At 38.5% G+C, this 25740-nt stretch overlaps 1 protein-coding gene across 1 annotated transcript in view; it reads left to right on the forward strand.

Annotated features, from left to right (window-relative positions):
• The window catches only part of ERC2 (ELKS/RAB6-interacting/CAST family member 2), a 988837-nt gene that overhangs the window by 156585 nt on the left and 806512 nt on the right, over window positions 1-25740 (forward strand). Inside the window, exon 3 of the mRNA XM_011998421.1 lies at window positions 23616-24032. Within this exon, the coding sequence (XP_011853811.1) occupies window positions 23616-24032 (417 nt within the window). The remainder of the gene's footprint in view (window positions 1-23615; window positions 24033-25740) is intronic.

Genomic DNA, 25740 nt, shown 5'->3' on the forward strand with positions numbered 1-25740 from the left:
GAGGTAGCCAGGGCTGGGGAGATTTTAATTTTACTCTTCCTACAGGTTCAGTTACATCGTGTTTCTGTGGCTCATCTGGGCCTTTCAGTTCTGCATGAACTCATGGTTTGTCAGTTTCCATTGTGACCAAAGGCAGCAGACAGATGCCCGTTTTGAAGCAGCCTTTGAAGGTGCACGAAGGCCCGTTAGATCCTTACTTACAGAAGGTCCACAACTCATGATGGTTTGACTTTGATTTTTGACTTCATAATGGTGCAAAAGGGATATGCATTGCCTGACTGTAGGCTAATGTCAGTGTTCTGAGCACGTTTGAGGTAGGCTAGGCTAAGCTATGATGTCCAGTAGATTGTATATTTTCAACTTATGATGGGTCTTTCAGGACATAACCTTGTGCTAAGTCAAAGAGCATCTGTATATTGTGGCCTATTGGCCCCTGAGATTGCACTTGGCATTTCTCCCCACCAAGGCTGGGTGAGTCACGGGAAGGGAGGGATCCTGATAAATTTAAAGCCAGCTCCCTCTGTCACCACTAACACAGAGCTACTTCCTTAGTCATCCTTTAATCTTGTCTCAGTTTTCTGACCTCTTTCTTCAGGACTAAAATAGCCCAGCATGCTACTTCCAGTGCAGTTATTGTTTAGGGAGAGGAACTGTGCTGTGTGACTCACTACCAATAAGGGTGAACCGCTTAGCTGTGCCTGCGATGCGCTGCTGCTGAGGATAAGAAGACCACAGAACACACGATTGTAGCTGCCAGAACAGGGCTGTCCTCAATCTTCCATGGAAATAAGAGGAAGAAGTGGTTGTTTCTTTTTTTTTTTTTTCTACTCTAATCTCATGAGAGATTAAGCAATGGTTATTTCTGTCAGCAGAATCTTGCGAGTGCTTCACAGTGGAGGTGATATGTGAACCCTGGTATTTCAGGACTCTATGATTGAAAGCATGTTTTTTTCCACAATGGTTTTAACTTCCTGCAAATGAAGAAAGCTGTGACTCTTGCTGCAGTTGAGGCTGGCTGCCCTTAGATATTCGTTTAGGCTGATGGGTGGTAGAGATGGGCCATTTACTAGATGTTTATTGCTCTGTGTATATAACCTTGTGTTTGACATCTTGTGTATCAGTTATCTATTGCGGTGTAATAATCAGCCCCAAGTTTGGTGACTTAAAACAACACCTGTTTTATTTGTTTTCATGATTCTGAGGGCTGTCTTTGGCTGGGCTCAGTTGGACCGTTCTGCTCATCTCTTCTAAGGTCCTTCATGAGGCTGCAGTTATCTGGTGATTTGACTTGGCCTAGTGGGTTTAAGATGGCATCTGTCACGTGTCTGGTGGTTGTTGCTGATATTTTTCTGGGCCTCTTCCCACATGATATCTCATTGTCAAAGAGGGTAGCTTGGATTTCTTCATATCATGATACTGTGTTCCAAGAGAGCAAAGTATGAGCTCCAAACATTATTTCCTCTATCGTTTTGGGTGGTTTTTTCTCTTGGCCTCAGGCATTTTCATCACATACATGTGATGACCAATAGCTGAATATTCTAGGGGGACTTTATTACTCCTTTTAGTGTTTCTGTAACAGAATACCTGAGGCTGGGTAATTTATAAAGAAGTTTATTTGACTCATGATTCTGGTGGCTGGGAATTCCAAGATTGGACAGCCTACCTGGTGAGAGTCTCATGCTGCTTCAACTCACAGCGGAAAACAGAAGAGGAAGCACAGTGTGTACCAAGAGACCCAACACAAGAAGGAACAACTTACTCTCAAGGTAACTAATCTAGTCTTGCGAAAGTGGGAACTCACTCCTATGAGATGACATTTATCTATTAATGAGGGATCTGCCCCCACCAACCCAAACACTTCCCACTAGGCCCCATGTCCCAACACTGTCATGTTGGGAATCAAATTTCACCATGAGTTTTGATGGGGACAAACTACATCCAAACCATAGCAGAGACTCTCTGCACCCTTCCTTCCTGTGAACTCTACCTGACGTCATCTTTCCAGACTCCCAACTTGGTCTTCTTAAAAGAGGGAGACCACTGGTCTTCGCCTGGGCTTCCCCTTCTTGTGCTGCAGCCTGGACACTGTCTCCAGGCAGTAGGCTGGGGCAGTTATAATGCTCACCTCATTCTACATCTCAGGAATCACTGTTCTTGAAACCATTATTTCATATATGTTGTCCAGTTTTTTAGTTATTTCAGGCAAGAAGGTTAGTCCATATCTCCAACTCCATCTTGGCTGGAAGTAGAATTCTCAGGAGTACAAAAGTGGCAGTGGCATGGTCTCTTGAGGCCTAGACGTGGAACTCATAAACCTCACCTCTGAGTTCTATTAATTAAAGCCATTCCAAGGCCATCCCAATTCAAGGGGTGGAGAAATAGACTAAAACTCTTGATGCAAGTGGTGGCAAAATCATACTGCAAAAGGCTATCTGGATAGGGATGGGAGGAAATTTGCAGCCTTCTTTGCAAACACTCTTCTTTGCAAACAAAAAGCCCACTGTTTGTGGATTTGCAGGTAGGATTAATGATAATAGGATAGCTATTATTTGACAAGCAACTGCTATGAACCAGGCTCTGTCTGAAACACTTTATACATAGTTCATCTAATCCTACTAACATTGTGGAGTGTAGTTGTTAACTCATTTTACAAAAAGGAAACTGCCATGGCTCTGTGGTTAGGTGATTTACCTGAGGTTGTACCTGGAATTATATGATTTCCATGCTTGTGTGATTCCATGCCTGCACTCTGAATTAGTCCTTTTGCTTTCAGCTTTGCTGTGTTCTTACGTTTTTGGTATATTTCTTGCTAACAGATTACAGCAGCGTTTAAAAAATGCAAATAGATGATTTATCTCTTGGTAGGTGGTGAGTTTATTGTATTTACATCTGTTATAATTGGTGTTATATTTGCATTTATTTCTACTGTTAAAGTAAATTAAAATGGAGACTAAGCCTGAAGTATCCCTTAGCAAACAAAACCAGTTAGGCCTTATGGGTGATCTAAACTTGCTTGATTTACAAACAAGAAAAACTTAACTCAAGTTATTTCTCGTAAATGCCTATATTAAAGAAAAACAGAACATAGGCGCAACTAATCAGAAGCAGCCAACAAACTTATATAATCAGAGACAGTCCAACAGGATAGACCAAATAAGGCAACTGTGTATCTGTAACCAATCAAATATTTTCTTTGCTCTACTTCTGTGTTTATCCTATAAAAGCCTCCCTGTTGTGTTCCCTTGGAGGAGCTCCTGAACGACTTCTGGTTTAGAGGTGCCAGATTCATGAATTGTCATTTGCTCAGATAAGCTCTTTAAACTTTTACAGTGCCTTAGCTTTCTTTTTAACACTACCATTTTATTTTGTTACTTATTTACCTTGCCTTTTCCATGTCTGTCTCCTCTTTTTAAATTTTCTGTATTCTTTTTCCCTACAGATATGGAAGTTATAATTCTATTCTCTATTCTTTCAGCTGTTATCCTTAAAATTTTAATATTATCCTTTAAATTTGCATACTTCAAGTTTAAAGTTACCTTATTTGTCTTCTCTTTTCACACGAAAATGTGAGGAACTTGGAACATTCTTAACACCAACCACCTGCCTCCTGTCTTACATGTTTTTATTTTTATACTCTCCTGGGGACATGGTGGGATTATGCTTTTGTGTTTTTGAAATTGGATGTGGCCATCTGACTTGCTTTAGCCAGTGAAGTGTGAAAAAGCTTAGAGAGGCAGTGTGTGGTTCACCATGCGACCTGTGGCAATTGAAGAAAGCTCTGAGATGATGCTTCTACTTGGCTGGAGTTCTTGAGGGGCTACAATGGGCAGACTTCCCTAGCTGAACCCTGAAAGATATTTAACATGAATGAGAAATAAACATTTGTTGTTTTAAGACATAGAGATTTGGGATTGCTTGTTGCCACAGTATAAAGAAGTCACCTGACTGATATGCTCCCAATCTCCCCACCTCAGGAATTGTCATCATTATTATTGTTTTATGCAATAAGTACTTACTTAGAATTATATTTACTGTATTTGTTTTCCCATTTTTCTTTCATTCATATCAATTCTTCCTTCTAGATTTATTTTTTTTCTTGATGTACACATTCTAGTTCTTTTAAATCAGTGGCGTGATGGTAAATATTTAGGAACTGGTCCCCCAGGGGCAAAAAAATCCAGTTTTTTAGTGTTTGCCAATTCCCATGGTTTAATACTCCCACTATGGCTGATTTCAATTTATCAGCATGTTTTCAACAGACTTGCAAAATTCCTGTAAACCTCACATTTGGCTCTTAAAAGCTAGTAGAAGCATGCTGCAATTTCAGGTGGATTATATCAGTGGTGAGCTGTTTTTGTCGAATATATCTTTATTTTATCGTCATTCTTGAATAGCAGATTAACTTGGAGTGAAGTTCTAGGTTGAGAGTTATTTTTTCTTAGCCCTTTCAAGCTATGTTGTTGAAATAATAATTTTGTTTCCTTGAAAAGTCGGCTGTCATCTTAGTCCTTGTTCTTTTGTAGTTAACTTGTTTCTTCTCTCTGGTTGTTTTTGAAATCTCTTCAAAACACAGTACAGATACTGTGTATCTTTAACCAATCAAATATTTTCTTTACTCTATGTCTGTGTTTATCCTATAGCAGCCTCTCCGTTGTGTTCCCTTGGAGGAGCTCCTGAACCACTCCTGGTTTGGAGGTGCCTGATTCATGAATTGTTGTTTACTCAGATAAGCTCTTTTGGTATTCTGTAATTTTACCTGTAGATGCTTGAGTGTGAGTTTACATCTGCTTACCCTGCTGTAATACATTTGCTACCTGTATCTTTAGTGAGTTTTGGAAGTTTTTAAGTCATGCTCTCTTCAAATATTGTTTGATCTCTGGGATTCTGTGTGGTCTGGATTGAGGGACTGTCCCTGCAGAGCATTTTTGTTGCTGTTGTTGGTTTGTTTTTTTTAGAGACGGAGTCTCGTTATGTGGCCAGGCTGGTCTTGAACTGCTGACCTCAAGTGATCCTCTTTCCTGGGCCTCTTGAGTAGCTGGGATTCCATTCCAGGTGTGGGCTACAGCACCTGGCTTATGTCTATTTTTGTCAGGTTTTGCCTTGGAATATTTTTTCTTATTGTGATAAGAACATTTAACATGAAATCTACCCTCTTCACAAATTTTTAAGTGTACAATACAATATGGTTAGCTATAGGCGTAATGTTGTGCAGCAGATCTCTAGAATTTACCCATCTTGCATAATTGAAACTTTTTACCAGTTACATAGCAACACCCTATTGCCTCCTCCCCCAGCCCTTGACAACCACTATGAGTTTTACTATTTTGGATACCTCGTATCAGTGGAATCATGTAATGTTAGTTCTTCTGTAACTGGCTTATTTTATTTAGCATAATGTCCTCAAAGTTCATCCTTGTTGTGGGCATATGGCAGAATTTTCTTTTTTTTTTTTTAAGGCTGAATAATATTGTGTTATGTGTATATACCACATTTTCTTTATCCATTCATCGATTTATGAATACTTAGTTTTGTTTCCAGACCTTGGCTGTTGTTAATAATGCTGCAGTGAACACAGGAGTGTGAATATTTCCTGAGATCCTGATTTCAATTCTTTTGGATAAATACCCAGAGTAGGATTGTTGGATCATATGGCGATTCTATATTTAATTTAGTTTTGGAAACTTCTGTTGTGTTTTTCATAGTGCAACACTATTTTACATTCTCACCAACAGTGTACAAGGGTTCCAATTTCTCCGTATCCTTACCAAGACTTGTTATCTTTTTTTTTTTTTTGAGACAGAGTCTTCAAGGGTCTTACTGTGTCACCCAGGCTGGAGTACAGTGGCACAATCATGACTCACTGAAGCCTTGACTCCTGGGCTCAAGCAGACCTCCTCCCACTTTGGCCTTCCAAAGTGCTGGGATTTTAGGCATGAACCACTGCATCCAGCCTCTCTTTTGCTTTTTTTTGGATAACAGCCATCCTAATAGATGTGAAATGATATCTCATTGTGAGTTTGAATTGCATTTCCTTGATGATTAGTGATTTTGAGCATCGGTTTCATATTCATGTTGGCTATTTGTATGTTTTCTTTTGAAGAAATAGACGTTTCTTCAAAAAAAAGTCTATGTGCCCATTTTAAAATCAGGTTATTTGTCTCTTGGTTTTTTTGTTTTTGTTTTTGTTTTTTTTTGCTTCTGAGTTGTAGAAGTTCCTTATATATATTTTTGATATTAACCCCTTATCAGATACATGGCTTTCAAATGTTCTCTCCATTTTTTCAGATTACCTTTTAAAAATAAAAATAGGCTGGATGCAGTGGCTCATGTCTGTAATCTCAGCACTTTGGGAGGACGAGGTGGCAGGGTCATTTGAGCCTAGGAGTTTGAGACTAGTCTGGGCAACATGGTGAAACCCCATCTCTACAAAAAAATACGAAAATTAGCTGGGTATGGTGGCACATGCCTGTAGTCCCAGCTACTTGGGAGGCTGAGGTGTGAGCCCAGGAGGTTGAGGCTGTAGTGAGCCATGATCATGCCACTGCACTTCACCCTGGGTGACAGAATAAGACATTTTCTCAAAAGAACGAGAGAGAGAGAGAGAGAGACAGACATTTTAATGATAATCTAAAACACAAAATTATCTGGAAATTAAGACATAACTATTTTTGTACTGATCATTTCTGTTTAAATCATCCACTCTAAAAACATTTATTAAACACCCCTGTGTGCCAGGCACAATACTAGGCACTGGAGATATAACAATGAGAAAGAGAGAGAGAGAGAAAGAGCATTCTTATAGACCTTTAGGAATGTTTGTGACAAATGTGGGGAAGTAAAATCCTCTTTGAAAATATCTCTCAAACATCCTATTTCCTTCAGGTCTTTGCTCAAATATCATGTTAGTGAAGAAGTGCCCTGACTGCTTGACTCACCCTGTATGAAATGAACACCCCCCATTTGACTTTGTACCTCTTGCCACGTTAATATTTTATTTATCTGTGCAGCACTTACTGTCTGTTGATATGCTATATTTTTATTTCTTGGTTACCTCCCCTTATTAGTCTAACTTCTATGAGGTCGGGTACCATGTCTCTCTCATTGTTATATCCCCAGTGGCTGGCACATAGGGGTGTTCAATAAATATTTTTTGAGTGTATGATTGAAATATAAGTGATCAGTACAAAAAAGGTGATGTCTTAATTTCCAGGCAATTTTAGTTTTTAGATTATCATTAAAATTAAAGAAATTTCAAATTTTCATAAAACTCACAGACTTCTGAGAATGCATTCACAAGCCCAGTTTGCAACATGTGGTGCTAAACCCTCCATTTACGTCGCCCCCCTGCTGCGTGAAGTGTCCTATCTGTGTTCTTCTGGGTCCTTCATTGATGAGTATCACTACCTTCGTAGCTGCCTCCTTCTATTCTTGGGGTTCATGTTTAGCCATCAAGCTGTCTTCTTTTTCCATCCAACATGCCGTGCATTGAAAAATATGTGTGTGTGTATATATATATGTGTGTGTGTGTATATATATATGCCTTTGCCCATGCCCTTCACTCTGTCTAGAATATCTTTCTGTCTGCTTCTGGAAAAACTCTTCCTTGTTCTAGGCCTCACTTAATGTTCACATCCTCTGCAGAATCTTCCCTTGTGCTCAAACCAGATTGATGCCTCCCTCTTCTGTGCTGCCTCAGCACTTTGTACACACTCCCTTTTGCTCCCATCCTTTTCTGTTGTGATTGCATCTCGTCATTTGTTGCTTCTTTTGACTAAGAGCTTCTCAAGGCCAAGGACGATGTCTCATGCCTCTTTGTTGTTGAATCCCTATGCCGTAGCGTAGTGCTTAGCACACTGAATAAATGGTCAGTGAAAGTGAGTTGAGCGAATGTCACCTGTGAATGGTTGTGGCAGAAGTGAATGACCAGCTTATATACTATAGCTCTCTGCATAGACTCTAATGAAGGAAGAATTACTTGTGGCATAATGGCTGATAAATAGGGAGTATAATAAGAGATTGTGTTATATCCTTAAAAATGCTTCTTTTTTAAAAAAGGAAAAGTCTTCTATCTAAGAAAGTAAGTAACTGTATTGCCTGGAATTCACTGAACAAGTTGCTAAATAATCTTTAAAGAGATTTCCACAGCATAATAGTTATTTTTTCTATTAATACTAGTTGTATATTAAGAGAGGTTATTTATTGAGGTCATAGATGTACTATGCTATATATATGTGTGTGTGTGTGTGTATATATCTGTTTGTGTGTGTAAATTTATTAATCACTACAACTGTATCTCCATTTTATAGGGAAGAAATTGAGGGCAAACAACTTTCCAAAGATTAAACAGTACAGAGATAAACAGTGGTGGAGTCACTTCTTGCTTGAGTTCAGGACTCAGATTCTTAACTAGTGTCCCACATTAGATCTCAGTAACTCACAATAACAGCATTTTATGTGCCCACTTAAAAGATGATTTAAAAGTTTATTTAAAGGAATGAGTGAAGAGTTGCTTTGCAGATACTATAAACTGTAAACTCATCCTATGTTTATTTTTTCTTTTTAAACCATAAAGCCTGTAATTCTTTCCACTTTTATTTCCCTTTGGATTTCTGAACTAAAGAAATAAAATGTTCAAAGATAACAGTAAAAAATTCCACTCATTTTGCAGGCCTTTGTTTCTACTGGTTTTGTGCCTCACCCTTCTAGTCCACAGCTAAGGACCCAAACAATGAAGAGAGGGACAGTCATGCATTTTAAATAGAGTACAGATGCATGGATTCAAGAGGGCCTTTGGCCTCCATCTGACTTGGTGAGGGCTCTAGTGTGTTGAAGTTTATGTAACCCAGGACTAATAGTTCATCTTATTAGGAAAAATGCCAGTAAGACCTGGAGTTAGTAAGGGCTTGCTTCGATTTAAATTCTTCTTTCATTCAATAATGCTTTTGTTCTGGGCACCAGCAGTATCTGTACTGCTAGATACTTTCTTTTTTTCTATATTTTCCTGTTGGGAAACTATCCCAAGAGGGATACTTTCTTTATATCCCTGTTGGATTTGATAGGTGAGCTCTGTTCCAGACTCAAATTTGAAAGCTATTTTTTTCTCTTTCCTACTTTAAAAGTCTCAAATGAATTGTAAAACAAAATAAACATCAAGGGATGAAAGAAGCACTTTGCAATTCCTTGTTTAAATATAGTTTTTTACTGTACTTTTGGAGAAATTTCTGTTTCACTGGTTTAAAGATTTGAAAAATAATCTTAAAGCATATGAAATATATCTATGTGCTTAGGAATGCATACATGGGTTTCTGAGCCTTCGTTTTAAGGAAAGTTTTTGTTGTTACTAGTAGGCCCAAAATTATCCAGATAAAATAAAATAACCTCAAACAGATATTACTCAAGATTGGTATCAAGGGATCTTATTTCTCAGTGATACGACATATTCTTTCAGTGATGGTATCTGCAAAACAACCATTTCCTTTTTTTCTGTTTTTTGCTTTGACTTACTCAATGATAACATGGCTCTCCTGTAGCTTATCATTTCCAGGTTCCTAAGTGGCCCCTTAATTCTTAACATTTATCTCACATAGATTTTTAGGAAAAAAATTCCTCCAAACCCTTTTTAAAGTCCTTAAGCTCCCAGGTAGAAGAATTTCAAATCTGAAAAAATCCCTAAAGGTGTTCTTTAATAAGTCATTCAGAGAGAGGAGTTACTTCATCTTGGTTGGAATGTGTCATGTGCTCCAACTCCTGAAGCCTTGGGGCCACTGGAGTAAGGAACGTGGTTATGGCGGCTGTCCCATCAGTAGCATGTGGTGGAAGGGATGCGTCTAGACTGAAGACATTTGACTCCCGTGTGGAACTCTGGCTCGTGGCAGCTGTTGCACATACCCTGAAACTAATTATGTGGTAACATGCCCTCTGCAGTGCAGTGACCAGATGAGACTGGTACGTGGAGCTAGAAGAGAAAGAGCAGGAAAGAGCTTTGTGCTGTGAGTTTGGTGCCTGGACTTCACAACTAGCAGTGCTGTCATTTCTGTTGTGACTTCAGACAACCGGTGGTCAACCTCTTTGGGCCTTAGTTTATCCTTCTGCAAAAAGAAACAAATATTATCTTTGTGATCCATGTCATGACTAGTGTTTTGTGATGTTAAATATTTGCTGTCTCTTTTAAATGCATGTACCAGCTTGTGGCAAAATCTAGGGTTATTCTTTCGAAGTGTTTTATGTGCTATTGCTTTATTTGCTTCAAGTTAGCACTTGAAGTGGCCAAACTAAAAAGTTTCTCTGGTTGAAAGATTTTCTTTATATAGACACAGCCAAACATTATTTCACTGCCCTGCCCCCCACCGGCTGCCATTGTAGTTTTACCTGTTTGCACTGCATTCTGGAACAGTTTGCAATCTGTATTTGTATATTAATAATAGTAGCAGCTTTAAAATGATGGCTTCCTGTTGGCTGGGGTATTTACCAAGTTTCAGGCATAAGTAAGTATTGGGCATGTGTTATCATCTAACTTTATCATGCTTCTGCAAGATGTTTGTGTTATTAGCAGCTTTTAAAAGAGATGGAAACTGAGGTTTAGAGAAAATAACCTGCCAATATCCCACAGCCCCCATCTCTGCAAAGTTATATGACCTTAAAGCTAGTGCATGACCAGATTGGAGGCCCATTCAAGGTTGTCTGACCCCATAACTAGCGAGTGACCAGGCTTTTGGCCCCAGACTGTCTGATGTCATAGTCAGAGTTCTTAATTTGGGATAGTAAATCAAATCTTTAAAACTTTCCATTATCCTTAGCAAACTAACACAGGAATAGAACACCGAACACTGCATGTCAGAAGGTTGAACTGGCATGGTTACATCTTTACTATGCAGTTCACCTGAGTCTTGTATATATTCCTAAAGGGTACTTTAGGAACCCACTACCCCAAATAAACATAATCATAGCACTGTCATATTATTTATATTACTTCTGTTTTCTTTAATCATAACAGCAATTGTACTTCTTCCTCTTGAAGTAGCTTCTGATGCTTGGGGTCAACTGCCACAACCTATTGATCTATGGAAGGCACTTGGCCCAAGCCAGGCTAACTCTATACTCCATCCTGGGTATTTTCAATTTGGAGCAGGGAGTCCTTGAAACCAAATAACATGGAACCAAGCTTCTCACAGAGATTCATGCTGTGTACTGCTTCCTTCTTTTCTTGGGTTTTGTTTTCGTAATTGCTGCTTCGATTCAGAGAGATGCCTTGATATCCTTCTCATGCACTCCCTTCTGTGGCTCAAGACAGGCCAAGTTGTTTTCTGTTGCCTGCAACCCAAAGAGTATAAACTAGCCTAGCAATTATGAGTAAATAAGTTATTTTTGGAAAAAATATTTGCTGAATGAAAATGGGAAATAGAAAGGAAGGCACCCATAATGCTCTCTCCTCCCATCATTTTTAACAGCTTTATTGAGATATAATTCATGTATCATAAAATTTACCCTTTTAAATGGTACAATTCAGTGATTTTTAGTATATTCACAGAGTTGTGAAACCATCACGACTGTCTAATTTTAAAAGTTAAGTACTCTAATCACCTCTCCTAAAATCTCCCTATCCTTTAGCAGTCATTCCTCATCCTCCTCTCCCCAGCAATGATCACTGTGGTATATTTTCCTCTCTTTTTTTCTTGTCCATTCATATTACTTTCTTATGGTATGCTGGACACATTGTTGTTTATGGGGTTTGGTATATTCTTTCATTCATTTATTCATTCATTCGTCTCCCACCCCATATATCTATGAATATTTACATTCATTGAATATTAAGGACCATAGGCGTTGTGTGGAAATAGCAGTGGGTAGCTTATCTTCACACCAGAGAAAGAAAAAGATACAGGCCTTTGATTCTAGTTCATTAATAAAATGGAAAACCTTAGAGAATTTGAGTGATTTCTACTTAGGAACCAGTATATTCACATATTCAATTTTTTTTCTGTACATTATTCAAGTTATAACTGAGAAAACAGATTTATCACAGACTCCTCATGGTTTTCCCAGTCACTTAAAATTCCACCAAGAGCACAGACATGCTACAGAAATGCTGCTTAAAAGCACAAATGAGCAAAATGGTTTAATGTAATGCCCAGAACTGGCACTGTGATGACTTTTTGTTTTATTATTTTTAAATTGATACATAGCATTTAACATATTTATGGGACACATGTGATATTTTGTTATATGTTTAGCATGTGTAATGATCAAATTAGGGTAAATACTCCATCATCTTGAGTATTTATTTTTATGTATTGGGAAGATTTCAAGTTCTTTCTTCTGGCTACTTTGAAATATACAATACATTGTTGCCGACTATAGTCACCCACCCTATTCTGCTTTCAAACATTTGAATTTATACCTTCTATCTAACTACATGTTTGTACCCATTGACCAACCTCTCCTCATCTTCCTTTTCACTCACACACCCTTCTTGGCCTCTGGCATCTATCAGATAATTTTTAAAGGTTTTCTTGGATTGTTCTTTAAATAATGATAACAAAAATAGCAGAACAGAATTAAACTTCAGTATTTATGGAACCTTTAGAAATAGTAAACAACATACACACTCGTTTCTTGGTATCTGTGGGGGATTTGTTCCAGGACCCCCACAGATACTAAAATATGTGGATGCTCAAGTCCCTTACATAAAATGGCGTAGTATTGCCTATATCCTATACACATCCTCCTGTATACTTTAAATCGTCTCTAGTTACTTATACTACCTAATACAATGTAAATGCTATGCAAATAGTTCTTATGCTGCATTTTTTCTTTTTTTATTGTTGTATTATTTTTTGTTTTCCCTCAAATATTTTCAACCCATGGTTAGTTGAATCCTTGGATGTAGAACCTGTGCATATGGAGGGTCAATTGTATATAATTATAATTACACACACACACACACACACACATTTATGTGTATATAACTTAACCTGGCAGGATTTCCTTTTTGACTTGGAAAGGTATCTTGGTAGAGTTGATTAATGGGTAAAAATACATGGTTTGATAGAAGAAATAGACATAGGGTTTGATAGATCAGTAGGGTGACTATAGTTTACAATAATCTATTATACATTTCAAAATAGCTAGAGAATAAGAATTTGAATGTTTCTAGCATAAAGACAAAAATATAGAAGGTGACACATATCCCAAATACACAAATTTGATCTTTACAAATTATATGAATGTATTAAATTATCACATGTGCACTGAAAATATCTACATCTATTATGATCTGTAAAAAAATAGCACATAGTTCAACAATGGTTGAATCAATGACTGAATGACCCACTTTATCTAGTAGTGTCCTGCATTGGGGGCACCACTCGTAGTTTACTCAGACTTTATTAATCACACACACTGGTTTTTCAGTCTGTTTCTCAGGACTATCCTACAGCATTGTGTTCAGAGTGCTTTCCTTCCCTACCTTTCCATTACCAAATAATCTTAAATCAGTAGTAAAACTGAAACTTTTTTTTTTTAAGTTTAGGGAAGCATTTCTCAAACCTTCATGTGACTTCAGATTGCCTGTGGGTCTCGTTACAATGCAGATTCTGATTCAGCAGGTCTGAGGTAAGACCTGAGATCCCACCTTTCTGACAAGATCCCAGGTGGTGCTGATGCTTTCGGTCCAAGGATCCTCTGAGTAGCATGGAGGTCTGTTATTCTCCCTTCTCATGGGTGGAGTGACTCAAGAAGCAGAGAGAAGCAGGGAGGGTACCTGGGGAAAATCTCTCCTCTTTAAAACTTTGAGTAGCAAGAACTAGAGTTTGGCTGATAAATCCAGGCAGCTCAGAGTAGGGGAAAGTTAATATAGTTCAATGCCTACCACCCAGCTTTTTGAAATGACATTAATTTAGGTAAAACACCTTACTATTCTGAAAAGTACTTAGATGGTTAGCAATTTTGCTAAATGAACATGTTGGAGGGTGAAGAGGAAGTGACAGGGAAGGAAATTTCAATAAAACCTTTAAAACATCATTGGCATTAAACATTTGCTAAACAGTTAAATGAAAGAGCTGTCCTATAATAACTGTATGTGGCTGTGACTGTTAATATTATAAATGTTTCTATTTTAGCTATCTTTCCTATCATTACATGTTTGGGGTAGCTTCTCTGAACACACTTTAAACATACCAGTATTTCTTAAACTGTAGTTTTTTTGTTTGTTTGTTTGTTCGTTTTTTTAACCTGTATCAGGTTGAGAAGTGTTGATAACAGGGCATGCCATTATCCTTTAGGTTGGTTGTGGATTACTGGCTAACAACAGGGAAAGAACACTGACCTTCAAAACAGAAACGGTTGGTATTCCTGAGAGTCCCTTATTTCTTAAACTGTAGTTTTTTTGTTTGTTTGTTTGTTTTTGTAACCTGTATCAGGTTGAGAAGTGTTGATAACAGGGCATGCCATTATCCTTTAGTTGGTTGTGGATTACTGGCTAACAACAGGGAAAGAACACTGACCTTCAAAACAGAAATGGTTGGTATTCCTGAGAGTCCCTTGTAGAGTTATTTATAGGTCAGTTAATGGGAAATAAATTATATCCATCTTTGAATTGATCTTAAAACATCTATTTCCCTTTTTCTCTTATTTTAAAAAATGCCAAAGCGCTTAGCATTTTTTTTCCCACTGTTGCATTTATTTGATAATCAAAGATTTATGTTCATTATGCCCATTCCTTTTCCCTGCCCAAATCGGAAGAGGGAGGACAGAAATTTTAATTCCAGGCCTCTAGCCACACCAGTGTCTCAAAATACTGAAAATAGCTAACATTTGTTGAGCATTCGTTATGTGCCAGGCCCTGTGCTTCATGCTTTAAGGGAACTTGTTTGCTCACTCAGTAAGCATCTCCTATGGTGTTTGTATGAACCCTGTAGTGAGTTACAATTATTATTTCCTGTTTACGGATGAGTAGTCTGATGCTCAGAGTACTTAAGTAATTTGTTCAAGGCATCACAGACTGTCATGGGTAGATCCAGGATTCAAAACTCAACTCTTCACCACTGTTCTTGGAAGCTGAGACAAGTCTAATGATTTTTCCCCAGATCATGTAACTGGTTAGTTGCAAAGCTAGAATTAGAACTTAAGTCCTTAACTCTAAGCTCAATGCAATATTCCAATATTGTGCCACCTTAGAGTATTGGTCTGTAATGAAAACCAGAACTCTTCTTTGCTTACAAAAGCAACTGCCAAGAGGGCTTTCCCATGTATACTGTTCTTAGTGTTATGAATCTTGGCAAAATGTCACATATTATCAACCAAAGTGAGTTCTGCAGTTATCAATGACAGTGTGTGGGTGAGGAACCCAGAGTCCCAGTGCCTTTAAAAATCACCTATCCATATTCTTTATTTAGTTATATGTGCTTCTCCTTGGGGTTTTCTACCCTGAATGAGAAAGCCTAGAGGCTGGACCATATGTCTAAATATTAATTTTTTATACCTTTCTCAGCTGGCCAACTCTTCCACCACACACTGGGGCCACATGTTTTTAGCTGGTCTGCTGTTTGTCTTTTCACACACATGACACAGCCTAAGGAAGGTTTGAAGTCTGGAAGAGTGTTGTACATCCTGTACATAGGATTACAGAGAAAGGGATCACAGAACCTGCCCTTCACATTTAATTAGAGACAAACTAGAAAGTGATTAATAAGAAAATAAAGTCACAGGAGAAGTAGAGCAGGCCAAGTTGTCTGCAAAGAGATTCTGTTTTCTTTGAAAGAGTTATGGTAAGTACTTGCTTGAGAAGGAGTATGGATTTATTAAAAAAACTTCACAACTTTTGGGTATAAGCCAATTCATATTTTTATATAGCTTGGAGACGGTTTTCATAGCAATGAAACCCTAAGCTGCTTATAGGGCAAAACTTTATCATTTTTGTTTTTTTCCCCATAGTGTGGAAAAGAGCTTAAGGTCACACAATTTTTCAAACCTGCCAGGAACTCATATTTTCCATGTTTGGAGATAAGACATAGTAGATTCTAAACATCTGGCTATTCCCTATTTAAATAATTGCGTGTTCCATGCACATCATACATATATAATTATATTTTCATTCTAGTTGCCTTTCTGTGTTTTAGACATTCTGAGATCTGGATTAGATTCTGACTCCAGTAGCTATTGGAAGTCACTCTTATAAACGTTGGCTAAGGCAAAGTGTATTTTTCCTTCTTTTTTATATAAACTCAAGTAGTGCTTAGTTTCTTGTATTTTCATTGTAACTTTTTTTGAACTGAATGAATATGGGAGCTTATATGAGTTGTTCAAAATGAAATTCTGTAGTATTTTTAGAGCAGGAGAGACTATAGAATTGGCTGGAGGAAACCTCAATTTTAGACACTGGCCCGTATTTGCTAATGATGTGATTGCAGTCAAATCCCTTAAGCCACCCCAATTTATGCTCTTGTGAAGTGGACATAGTGTTGGCAGCTTTGGAACAGTATTGTCAGATGAGTGAGTGGTGGACGTGAGGCATTTGAGTTTTGACAGAGAGGACAGGACAGAGTAATCCAAGGTTAAGGACACTCTCTGCACCCCCATCCCCTCAATCTAGCTGTAGCTAAGCAAAGAGGAATGGAAACCTGTTCTCTCTGAAATTGTTCCCTTGTGCCAATGGTCTGGTGAAATAGTTTCCCTCTGGTCCTCTCACCTTTCTTCTATACTTCATTATGAAAATTAGAAACTGTCCTTGAGAGGGTCATTCTGTGTGTGTGTGTGTGTGTATGCAAGTGTGTGTATAGTGAATACATGATTATATGATACATGATAACAGAACCCTTCCTTTCCAATACTCCCCCAACAGAACATGTATTAACATCCTGCAGAATGCTGTTCCAGGGAAGGTACTTGAGGAAACACTATTGAAACACAGTCTGGTAAAAGCCATGAGGATGTTTAATGTCTCAGTGGCCTGATTGGTTAAAGAAATACACCAGGTTAATGGTCTTGGCATTTTGGCTCCAGTGTTACCAGTATTTGAAGTTGAGGACTCGCTTTTCTTGAGGGCTTGTTTAGAGGGACACACAGTGTCTCACTGAAGCCTTTGAATAACATTGTGAGGTCTACACTATTATCCACATTTTAGAGATGACTGAACTATGGCTCAGGGGAGATTCAGTAACTGAGCTCTGGTAATTGAGAGACTCTCAGCCAATATTCCTCAAAACCCATACTTTCCTCCCTATACTGTAATTGTGCACTGTATGGGAAAGATAAATTGAGATAAGAGCCGAGGACTCAGGTTGCTTCTTTACTTTGGAAAGGCAAAAAATATATACATTTTTCTTGTTGACCTGGTAGGTGGTGATTTCAGGTGCTGCTGATGTTGAAGCTGGGCTCTCATTCTTCGTGAATTCACTTTAGGAGCTGTGTGCATAGATTTCCGAGCAAACATCATGATCATGAGGCCATATCCTACACCCCCTGCCCTTGGTAGGCCACCTTCCTATCTGGATCCTGTGATAATCCATCAGTGCGCCTCCGCCCCAGGGCCAGTGTGTATCACAGTGCCCTGGCTCTGGCCTCTGACTCAGCTATGCAGAGTGAAGGTGGATGGCTGTAGGGACAGGCTCTGCTGATACGTGGGTAGTGATGCTGAGCGTATTCTGAGCTCATGTTTGCCGCTGAAGTAATGATTTGTGTGTCCTCAATGATATAAGACAGGTCTTGCATCCCTATTTTACAGATGAGGAATCTGAGATTCAGAGATGCTAAGACACTTCCTCAAGATCACACCGCTTGAAAGTGATAGGTCTGGGATTGGAACCAGGCAGCCTGGCTCCAGAGTCTGGGCTGTTACACACTATATTATACTCTTCCCACAGGTTCATCCAAGGAGATTATTCTATGCTGTTGGATAGGTACAAAAGAACACATATGTAAATTATGGTATATAATACTAACATGAACACCTGGAGAGGCTCCCTGCCCCACCTGAGAAAATTACCAATCCTGTTGATGTTACACATGAGTGCTTCTCAGTTTCTGTTTCTTCTTCTGTGTTATGAAAATCATGCCCTTGAACCTTATCTCAGTGGGATGATGTTGTATATATTCTCTATTTTTACTTCTTCCATTCAATATTCTTTTAAGATAAATCCCTGTTGCATGTAGCTGTCATTTGTTCTTTTGCACAATAATCTAACATCCCATTACACACATATGTCATAATTTATCTGTTTTCCTGTTGGTGGATTATTTCTAGTTTTTTTGCTGTTAGGAATAGTGCTACACTGAATGTTCTTGTATGTGTCTGTTGTGCTCATGAGCAAGTATTTCTTTAGGACAGGGGCCTGCAAACTTTTTCTGTAAAGTGCCAGATAGTAAATATTTTAGATTTCATGGATCATATGGTATCTGCTACTTGACTCTGCAATTGTACTACAAAAGTAGCAATAGATAATATATAAGGCCAGGAGCCATGGCTCATGCCTGTAATTCCATCACTTTGGGAGGCTGAGGCGGGAGGATCACTTGAGGTCAGGAGTTCGAGAACAGCCTGGGCAACACGGAGAAACCCCATCTCTACTAAAAACACAAAAGTTAACCAGGCATGGTGGTACATGCCTGTAGTCTCAGCTACTTGGGAGGCTGAGGCATGAGACTCGCTTGAACCTTTGAACCTGGGAGGTAGAGGTTGCAGTGAGCCGAGATTGCACCACTGCACTCCAGCCTGTGCCACAGAGTGAGACTTTGTCTCAAAAAAAAAAAAAAAAAAAAGACAATATATAAATGAATATAGCTGTGTTCCAATAAAACTTTATTTACAAAAGCAGGCAAAAGGCCAGATTTGGCCCCTGGGCCATAGTTTGCCATCCCCTGCTTCAGATATGTACCTAAGGGTAAAATTTCTAGGTGAGGATATGCATGGTTAATTCTTGCATGGTTGCACTAGTTTACTTGCAGCAGCTGTGTTAGGAGTTCTTATTGATCTATATCCTTGTCAGTACTTGCTATTGTTATTTATTTTTGCTGCTGCTATTATGATTATTATAGTGTGTGTGAGTGTATGTGTGTGTGGCTAAGAGAGTGGGGTATCAAATGCTTTCTCGTTGTGGCTTCCATATGGCTCATGTGGTTTTCTGATTACTAATAAGATTGAACATCTTTTCATATGTTTGTTGTCTGATCGTATTTCCTTTTCTGTGAAATGCCCGCTCATTTCTTTTGTGCATTTTTCAATTAACTGTTGGTATCTTTTTTTATTGAATTATAGGAATTCTATGTATATTCTTGATACAAATTTTTTGTCATTTTAATGTATTGCAAACATCATCTCTCAACTGTAGATTGTTTTTTCATTCTGTTTATAGTGTCTTTTGTGGAACAGAAATTCCTAATTTTAACATTGTCAAATTTACTACTCTTCTTTTTATGGCTACATTTTTTGTGCCCTGCTGATAAGGAAATAACTTTATTATTTTTAATAATTTATAGATTCTTTTGGGTTTTCTAAATAGAAAACCACATAATACAATTGATGATAATAGAACTTTTCTTCTTTTCAATTATTATTTTTTCTCTTTATTTTCTGGTCTTACTGTTCTAACTTAGGCCTCTAGGAGAAGGCTGTTGCAACATTCTACAAGTGGTGCTGATGATGGCGTAATTTTATGCCTCATTTTAAGGGGCATGCTTCTAACATCTACCATTAAGAATGATACTGTCAGTTTGCAGCAGATATACTTTATTAAATTAAAGAAATTCCTCTTTATTCCTAGTTTGTAACGATTTATAGAAAACACTGACTTTATATCTTGAGCTGATCATAATTATTTTTCATCTTTACTCCGTTAACGTTATTTACAGAATACTTTGTCTAATGCTGAAGTATTCTCCAATTCCTATAAGAAACACATCTTGGTCATGATGTATTACCTTTTTAATATACCCCTGTATTCCACTTGCTAATAATACTCACTGTCGAAGTGTGAAGTTTGGACTAGAAGTTACCTTTCTTATATAGTTCATGCCTAGCTTTGGTGTCAAGATGATCAAGTCTCACAGAATGAATTGGGGGAGAGTTTCTTCTTTCCATTTATCTGAAAGTTTTTGCAAATTGGAGTCACCTGGGCTTTCTTTGCGGGAAGAGTTTTAAAATTCTGATTCTATTTATTTAATAGCTGCAGAACTCTTCAGGATTTCTGTTTCTTCTAGAGTCAGATTATGTAAGGTATGACTAGTCGTTTGTTCATTTTCTTGATATTTCAAAATTTGTTGGCCCAAAGTTAACAGTATTTTCATATCATCTTTTAAATATTTCCTATATGTACTCATTTCTGAAGAGGTTTGTTTTATTAGTCATTTCAAAGAACCAACATTTTGCTTTGTGGCTTGCCTCTATTGTGTCTTTGTTCACTAGTTTTCTCTTTTTTCTTACCCCATCTGTTAGGTTTCACTTTAAATGCTATATTTTTCATTGCTGTATATTTTTATTCTTTTTCAGATCTGGTTGATAATTTTGGAAAGTCACTTTTCCGTGCTGAATCTTCAATTTTATATTTCTTCTAAAATTTTTATTTATTTTCTTAAACATTTCAGAAACACCTTGTATTCTGCATATGGCCATCACTCATGGAAGTTTCCTTGTGTCTGTGGTAATTTTTTATTGTAAGCTTGTATTTCATTAATCTGAATTTTTTGGACTCCTGAGGGCTTTTGTTCTCTGCCTCATCGCCTTTCCCAGTCCTTGCTCACCCACTGCCTGTCCCCCTTACAAGAATTTGCATTTGCATCTGTTAGGCACCAGGGGGCACTTAGGACCACATTAGCCTCTTCTGCAAATATGGGCTTGTTGGGAGAATCTCAGTTCCCTCACTTCAGTGAGCCCCAGTTCGCTCTCTCAAGCTCAGTGCTTGGATTGGCATTTGCTCCTTATAAGAAGAGGAAGAGAGAACAGAGAGTGGTCTCTCCCCCAGCCCCTCCCTTGGAGATTTCCCTTACTTCCTTGTAAGCTCAACTATGCTTTGAAAAGTATATTTGCTTTTATCTAGCTGTAGTGTAGAGGAGGGCCTATCAGAAAATGCAGTCTCCTGGAAGCCTAGAAACAGAAGTCATTATGACCTCCTTCATTGTCCTGGGATGGTGTATATGTGCCACATTTTCTTAATCCAGTCTATCATTGATGGACATTTGGGTGGTTTCCAAGTCTTTGCTATTGTGAATAGTGCCGCAATAAACATACGTGGGCATGTGTCTTCATAGCAGCGTGATTTATAATCCTTTGGGTATATGCCCAGTAATGGGATGACTGGGTCAAATGGTATTTCTAGTTCTAGATCCTTGAGGAATCGCCACACTGTCTTCCACAATGGTTGAACTAGTTTAAAGTCCCACCAACAGTATAAAAGTGTTCCTATTTCTCCACATCCTCTCCAGCACATATTGTTTCCTGACTGGTTTCTTTCACATGACATAATGTTTTCAGATTTATCCATGTCATCCTGTATGTCAGCACTTCATTCCTTTTTAGGACTGAATAATATCCCATTAAATTGATATACTAGATTTCATCCATTCACCAGTTGATTGACAAATGGGTTGTTAACACTTTTTGACTAATATGAATGTTGCTGCTATGAATATTTGTGTCTGAGTCAATTGATGAATGGATATTTAAAATGTGGTATATCCGTTCAATGGAATATTATTCAGCCATAAAAAGGAATGAAGTACAGATACACACTACCACATGGATAAACCTTGGAAACCTGCTAAGTGAAAGAAACCACCGATTGCATGATACCATTGGTATGAAAGGTCCATAACAGGCATAAAGACAGAAAGTAAATCAGTGATTACCAGGACCTGGGGAAAGGGAAGGAGATGGGGAATGACTTCTAAAGGGCATGAGGTATCTTTCTGAGGTAATGTTAAAAAATGTATTGTGTTGATGGTTGCGCAACTTTGTATGTTACACTTTATAGGGGAGCATTGTATTAAAAACGAATAATCTCCACTATTAAATACATATCAGTTTCTTTCACTGCATTCAGTACCCTGTGAGGCACGGTGGTATACAGATAAGAAGGCTCTAAGAATTTCTCAATGGACATTCATAAATGGGGATATGAATTGGATACCCAGAAACAATATAATCAAGATGCTGCATCACCCAGTGCTAGTTTCAGGATATAGGCCACACTCAGAAAGATCTCAATACCACTGAGTGTCAGCTGTAGGAATTCAGACAGATTTCAAAATGTTGACTGCTCCAATATTCATATAAGTTAGATATAGTATTACCCATGCCTTACAATACTGTGGTTCCCTGTGGGCGGGAGCTATGTCTTACATCCCTCTTGATTCCTGTGCTTAGAATTGTATTCGTTTCACAAGCAGGATCATGTGTTTGGCAAATGAATAGCTGCTGTCTTGGAAGCATCTTGGCTTGTCCGTAAGGATAGAAATGCCTTCAGGCTTGTGGCTACCTTGTCTGACCAGCCTGGGTGTTTGTCCTATGGGGAAAGGTATTGCTGAATTCACCAACTATCTTCAAGCACGGGTATCTTTTCTCACATCTGATAACTATTTTGTTTCTCTGGTGCTTTCACCCTGACTTTGCTTAAAATGGTGACCCAAAATAACAGGTGCTTCCCTCTCTGGTAATACTTTCAAGACTTTTGGTTCCTGGGTCAGTGAGATTTAGGAAAACAAAAGGTGGGATAAACCTCAGGTTTGGTCTTTCCTTTTTTTTTTTTCTTCCATGTCTATCAAATGTCAATGCTATAAACTCTGTGTAGCTTATAGGTCTTTGCTGTAATTAGAATTTTTTTCTTTTTTTTTCTTCTTTCTTCTGTGAAGGTACTTTATGTTGATTAAGTTCTTTCTGTAAAGTATCCTTTGCTTGCACTAGACTTTTCTTTGTGTTGATTTTTTGCTTCGTTTTTTTTTCATTTCCCATGCTGTTCAGTTACTGGATGCCAGAAGAACCAAGGTTTGTCCACTCTTTGCAGCTTGTTTGTTCTGCTTTGTACAGCCTCACCTCCTTGTGTGTTTGAGTGTGTTTGTCTGTGCCTGCATTTATTCCCTTTTGCTTTCAGATGCAGTAATCCTGTTTACTAAACCTGTTCACAGCTTTATTTGTAAAAAATAAAGTCTTCGTTTGTGTCTACTTGTAGTGGATGCTATTATTTTCATTTTTAAATCAACACATATTGATCGTGGGAAATAATGGATAGTACAATAAAGAATACCTTAGGAAACAAGGAATACTGAGTCTGGAGCGTTCTGGGCATAAAGAAGGTGTGTTTGTGAAAGTTTCCCTCTAACCTTTTCCACTTCCTAAATTAAAACTCTGTAGATGTATAATTTCCCTTGTGATTGACACTAATCTATTGTTTCTGTGTACGTGTGCATTTCTCTTCTCCCAAGACATTCAGAAAGCATCCTTGAATTAATCTCCCCCTCTCCATGTGCTGTCCCATGCTTCTGAAGTCACCGTGGAGGAATTCATGGCTGGCCTTCCGGACCTCATGATTAACATTCCATCTTCATAGTGTGGTGGCAGCAAACGGCACTTGCCATTTTCATTGACTTTTTTTCCTTCTGTCTCCTCTCCTGCTCCATCTTTCTCCCTGCAGCACCTACAGTTGACAATCCAAGCCCTTCAAGATGAGCTGCGAACCCAGAGAGACCTCAACCACCTCCTCCAGCAAGAGAGTGGCAACCGAGGAGCGGAGCACTTCACCATCGAGCTGACCGAGGAGAACTTCAGGCGGCTCCAAGCCGAGCACGACAGGCAGGCCAAGGAGCTGTTCCTTTTGAGGAAGACATTAGAGGAAATGGAGCTGAGAATTGAAACGCAGAAACAAACCCTCAATGCCCGAGATGAGTCGATTAAAAAACTTCTTGAGATGTTACAAAGTAAAGGCTTGCCGTCCAAAAGCCTAGAGGATGACAATGAGCGAACGCGACGGATGGCAGAGGCTGAGTCTCAGGTCAGCCACTTGGAAGTGATTTTAGACCAGAAAGAGAAGGAAAACATACATCTTAGAGAGGTAAGAGCATTCTCTGTATTTCCCCACAGCCTTAATTTATAAGTGAAAATATGTTATCAAGTTATTTTCCCAGGTTGGAAGATATCTACATCCTTAACAAAATTCCCTTTGTCATCTGCTTTATGACCTTCCTGCCGGCTTAAGACCATTAAACTGGAATTTTGTATTAGTCTTTGCTCACTGCACATGCATTCCATTATTATTCAACACATATCCACGATTCAAACATATGCAGGACATATCAACTCTAAAGTGATTTACAATTGCTTTCCCACAGGTGGCGGTTTCAGAGTCTTAGGTATGGTACTATTTAGTTTAGTTGTTTATCAAATATCACCTCTCTAAAGGAAAAAGTAAATATGATTAGCAACACAATGACCCTAAATATTTTTATTACTGAATTGGGGATGAGATTTGCAGAAAGTAAAGCATTTAGGAAAGAATGGTAAAATTCACAGATTAATTTTGAGTGTTTAGGATTAAGATAATTTTTGTCTGCATTTACATTCATCTAGGACAGAGTATTACAGGTTTTCTGAGTATGTGTTTTGCCCTTAGTGGGTTAAATCATTTGAAGTCCTTCAGAGGCAGTCTCTCTGGCCTTTTATCACCATTCAATGTTGGGATACTCATGTATCTGAGAATATGTGGTTAGGTAGAGCTTAGAAAAAATGTGGATGACTGCCAAGGTTTGAAATTTTTATAGCAGTTCCTTGCCACTCTGGTGGATATGGACCTTAAAAGTATCATGCAGGCAAAACTGCTGTAGGGAGACAAGGATCTCACAGAAAATAACAAGCAATAAAATGTCATTAAAAATGTTTTCAAACTATTCTACAGCAATAAATAAAAATTCTAGAAGATACTTGCTTCTAGACCAAACTAGATTTCTTGACAGTATACCTGTTCAGATGGTGGTGCTTCTTGTGAGTCACTTGTTTGGTTGGTCAGAAGACATGGCTTCCATGTTGGGATTTGCAAAAATGCAGATGCTCCCAGGAATTCGCTCTGATGTAGGTTATATTTGCCTAGAACTTAGGAAAAGACTTTCGTGTCTGCAAATTTAATGTCCTCTACTCTTATTCTTCCTTGTTTTGTTTTAATGATACTTTACCAACATGCTTGGGAAACCACATGGCTTGGTTTCATATCGAAAATCTTAAAGAGATGTTTTGGGCCGGGCGCGGTGGCTCACGCCTGTAATCCCAGCACTTTGGGAGGCCAAGGCGGGCGGATCACAAGGTCAGGAGATCGAGACCACGGTGAAACCTCGTCTCTACTAAAAAAATACAAAAAAAAAAAAAAAATTAGCCGGGCATGGTGGCGGGTGCCTGTAGTCCCAGCTACTCAGGAGGCTGAGGCAGGAGAATGGCGTGAACCCGGGAGGTGGAGCTTGCAGTGAGCTGAGATCGCGCCACTGCACTCCAGCCTGGGCGACAGAGCGAGACTCCGTCTCAAAAAAAAAAAAAAAAAAAGAGATGTTTTGGTTAGGCCAAAATGGGAGCAACCCATTTTGGGATGGGTGTTCCCATGTGGGTGGGAACAACCACAGTATCTTCCCATCCATCTTCCAAGAGGGTGAATGTGGTGAGAAGACTTCCAAGATGGTCTCCAATAATCCCTGCTGCTTGGAATTCACACCATTATATAATCCTCTTTCTTTGAGTATTGGTTGATCCTCATAGCTTGCTCTGAAATGATAGAATAT

This window comes from Mandrillus leucophaeus, unplaced genomic scaffold (assembly GCF_000951045.1).
Source record: "Mandrillus leucophaeus isolate KB7577 unplaced genomic scaffold, Mleu.le_1.0 Scaffold57, whole genome shotgun sequence".
In the NCBI taxonomy this organism is placed as follows: Eukaryota; Metazoa; Chordata; class Mammalia; order Primates; family Cercopithecidae; genus Mandrillus; species Mandrillus leucophaeus.